The 3,536-nt window shown below is 37.1% G+C and overlaps 1 protein-coding gene across 13 annotated transcripts in view; it reads right to left on the bottom strand.

Moving 5' to 3' along the window:
- The window catches only part of PPP1R9A (protein phosphatase 1 regulatory subunit 9A), a 333,495-nt gene that overhangs the window by 143,595 nt on the left and 186,364 nt on the right, over positions 1-3,536 (bottom strand). For all 13 annotated transcript variants that reach the window (XM_017525139.2, XM_037737278.1, XM_037737275.1 and 10 more), the window contains one exon: positions 3,363-3,483. In XM_017525139.2, coding sequence (XP_017380628.1) covers positions 3,363-3,483 — 121 coding nt within the window. The remainder of the gene's footprint in view (positions 1-3,362; positions 3,484-3,536) is intronic.

Here is a 3,536-nt window from a genome sequence, read left to right as displayed (position 1 = left end):
AGATAGAGTCGTGCTCTGTTGGCCAGACTGGAATGCAGTGGCACAAACTTGGCTCAGTGCAACCTCCATCTCCTAGGCTCAAGCAATTCTCCTGCCTCAGCCTCCCAACTAGCTGGAATTACAGGCTACTTCAGAGTTGTATCACCATGCCTGGCTAATTTTTATAATTTTAGTAGAGATGGTGTTTCACCATGTTAGCCAGATTTGTCTCAAACTCCTGACCTCAGGTAATCTGCCCACCTCGGCCTCCTAAAGTGCTGGGATTACAGGCGTGAGCCACTGTGCATGGGCCTATTATTTTTTTTTGTTAAGTTTCAAACTTATTCTTACCTGGTTCAAAAACAGTTTCATATATACAAATAGCACTGTGGAAGGTTAATTCACACAAACTTAGTTAATGCTTCTTCATACAAACTTAGTTAATGCTTACCACAACACTGCAATGTAGATAACATAAAAACTAAGTAATTTGTTCAATATCCCCAGATGATAAGCAGAGGGAATGGAATTAAGGCTCCTGGTTACATTATCTTAAAGATTCTGTCCATTACATCACATTAAGTTGTCTTTCATTTTCTTTTTTTTTCCCAAGACTGAGTGTCTCACTCTGTTCCCAAGGCTGAAATGTAATGGCAAAAATCTCAGCTCACCACCACCTCTACCTCCCTGGTTCAACCAATTCTTCTGCCTCAGTCTCCCGGGTAGCTGGTATTATAGGAGCTTGCTACCCCGTGCCCCCGCCCAGTTTTTGTATTTTTGGTAGAGATGGGGTTTCATCATGTTGGCCAGGTTGGTCTCAGACTCCTGACCTCGGGTGATCTACCTGCTTCAGCCTCCCAAAGTGCTGGGGTTACAAGCATGAGTCACCATGCCCAGCCCAAGCTGCCTGTCTTAATATAGTCACTGAGGCATTTATCAAGCACCTATGATAACAATAACAGGATTAGTATACTAGGAAAATACTCATTTAAAAGGACTGAGGAAATGTACACTGGGACTGGTAAAGCAGAGTTCTAATGTAACTATAAATAATAAAACTTACAGAAGAAAAATAATTAGTAAATAGGTTAATAGAAAACAAACCTAATTTTAAAATGATTGAGGGAAAAATAAATATGTCTATGTTTAGAACAAGAGAAACTGTTTAACTACTGAACATAAAATTTGCTTTTTTTTCCCTTCAGGACACCTGTTACCTGGCTATGAATGTAAAATTTTCTGACTTTTTGTTCTTTTAACCAAGCTGTACTTTGGTTTGGCTTTCTGGTCAATTCACTTAAGAGAGATGGTTCATAATAATTAAGCATGTTTGAATACTAACTGTAGCATTATTTCCCACCGTCTTAAAATTTTTCATCAAACTTAATAAGAAATGAGGTATATTTTACAAACAACTTTTAGTTTTCTTGGAAGAAAGGTAGTAAATACTACTACCATTATATATAATTTATTAAAGGGGCAAAGAGGTTATTTCCTTAACTAGTCTTAAAAGGAGGAAGACTGTTAATAAGAGTACTTTAAGACACAATATATTCATATTCCACATTCTTTGTTTTAATTGTAATCTGCTGAATGTTCATGCAAAAGATTTATTTCAAATCTTCTCTGTGCAAGGCATTATACTTAGTACTATAGGAATACAAACAAGGCTATTAACTAAGATGTTATCCCTAACTTCACGGAAAAGAAGATAAAAGAAAGTGTGGTTTTCTGTTTACATGAATCAATTTAGCTCTCTTTGAGAACTATCTGTGGGTATCAATATGCATTTTTAGGATTAAAACAGAAACAATGGGCAAAACAGAAACAATGGGCCAGGCGCAGTGGCTCACACCTATAATCCTAGTACTTTGGGAAGCAACGGCAGGCAGATCACTTGAGGTCAGGAGTTCAAGGCCAGCTTGACCAACAAGGTGCAACCCTGTTTCCACTAAAAATACAAAAATTAGCTGGGTGTGGTGGTACGTGCCTGTAGTCCCTATGCAGGAGGCTGAGGCAGGAGAATCACTTGAATCTGGGAGGCAGAGATCACGCCACCGCATTCCAACTTAGGCAACACAATGAGACGCCATCTTAAAAAAAAAATTCTGTTCTGGGTCTCCTCACAGATTCACATATTCTTTCTAACATGCTTTATTATTTCCTGATAAGACAATCAAATGATACATATGTAATCATTAAAAAATTTAAAGCTACTCATGAAAGGTACATAAAACAAGATAATATTTCTTTGAATTTAGCAGTCATATATTTGGGTCTACTTTTATTATATTGCCAACTGCTATGGTTTGAATGTTATGTGTTCAAAGCAAACTTTAATGCAATAGCATTGAGAGGTGGGACTTTTAAAAGGTGATTAGGTCAAAGGGCACTGCCCTCACAAATAGATTAATGTCATTATCATGGAAGTGGATTTAATTTTTTGAGAGTGAGTTGGTTATAAAAGCAAATTTGGCCCCTTCTCGATCTCTCTCCCTTTGCTTTGCCCTGGGATGACTTAACTGGAGGGTCCTCAACAGATGTGGCCCCTTAATCTTGGACTTCCCAGCCTCTAGAACCATGAGCCATATAAATTTCTGTTCATTATAAATTACCCAGTCTCAGGTATTCTGCCATAGCAGCACAAAACAAATTAAGACACCACCTTCTGCTTCTAGCCCCAACCTGATATATCAGAGTCAAGTATGAGGATTAATCAAAATCTTGACCTAAGACATACATATACATACATACATACATATATAGATGTATGTATATAGCTTGCAATTATGAAAGCTAAGGCAAAACAGTGATTATCTGGGTGCTCTGCTGTGTACTAGAATTATCCAAGGTGCAGCCTGCCATACTCCCCTACTAGAGATTTTAATTCTACAGGTTTAGGTGCACTCAAGAACCTGTGTTTTCAGATAAATATATTTGGAGAAACACTGATCTTCAGAATTACCATCAATACAGCACTAGAGTCCCTAACTTACCATCTATCTGTGTCATTTTTTAAGATGCCAGAACTATTATCATTTCTTTCAGTATTTCTGAAGTGGAACTATGTGCTGACCTCCATAGCACATATCGTCAACTATATACACTCATGTTTCTGCCCACTTCCCACCAGATAGATGAATAGATAAAGACAGTTACAGACTGATAGATCAACCTACTCATTTACCTAATATATATTAAAGAAAGCAGATATTTTGCCTGTATATCAGAAAATAATTCAAATGTTTCAAGATTTTTCACATCTGAGAAACCTGAATTTCTGTCATTAAAAAACCAACAAATAAAAGCATAAAGCTACCGCTGAAAGAAACTTCCAGAAAAGTTCCCTGAAGATTTTAAGTTAACAACAGTCCTTAATTTACCTGCCATCACGTTGAGCAGCACCACCTTCTGTTACTGTCTTGACGAATATTCCCAACTTTTCAAGTCCAGCATCAGCTCCAACACCCATTCCAATAATACTTATACCAAGACCATCCTCATCTATTAAAAAGAAAAAAAAAATAAATATACAAGGGGAAAATTTTAATTATTTC

This window comes from Cebus imitator, unplaced genomic scaffold, assembly GCF_001604975.1.
Source record: "Cebus imitator isolate Cc_AM_T3 unplaced genomic scaffold, Cebus_imitator-1.0 Scaffold37, whole genome shotgun sequence".
Classification (NCBI taxonomy): Eukaryota; Metazoa; Chordata; class Mammalia; order Primates; family Cebidae; genus Cebus; species Cebus imitator.
Note: the sequence above shows the minus strand (reverse complement) of the source record. Positions and strands in the feature narration are given on the sequence as shown.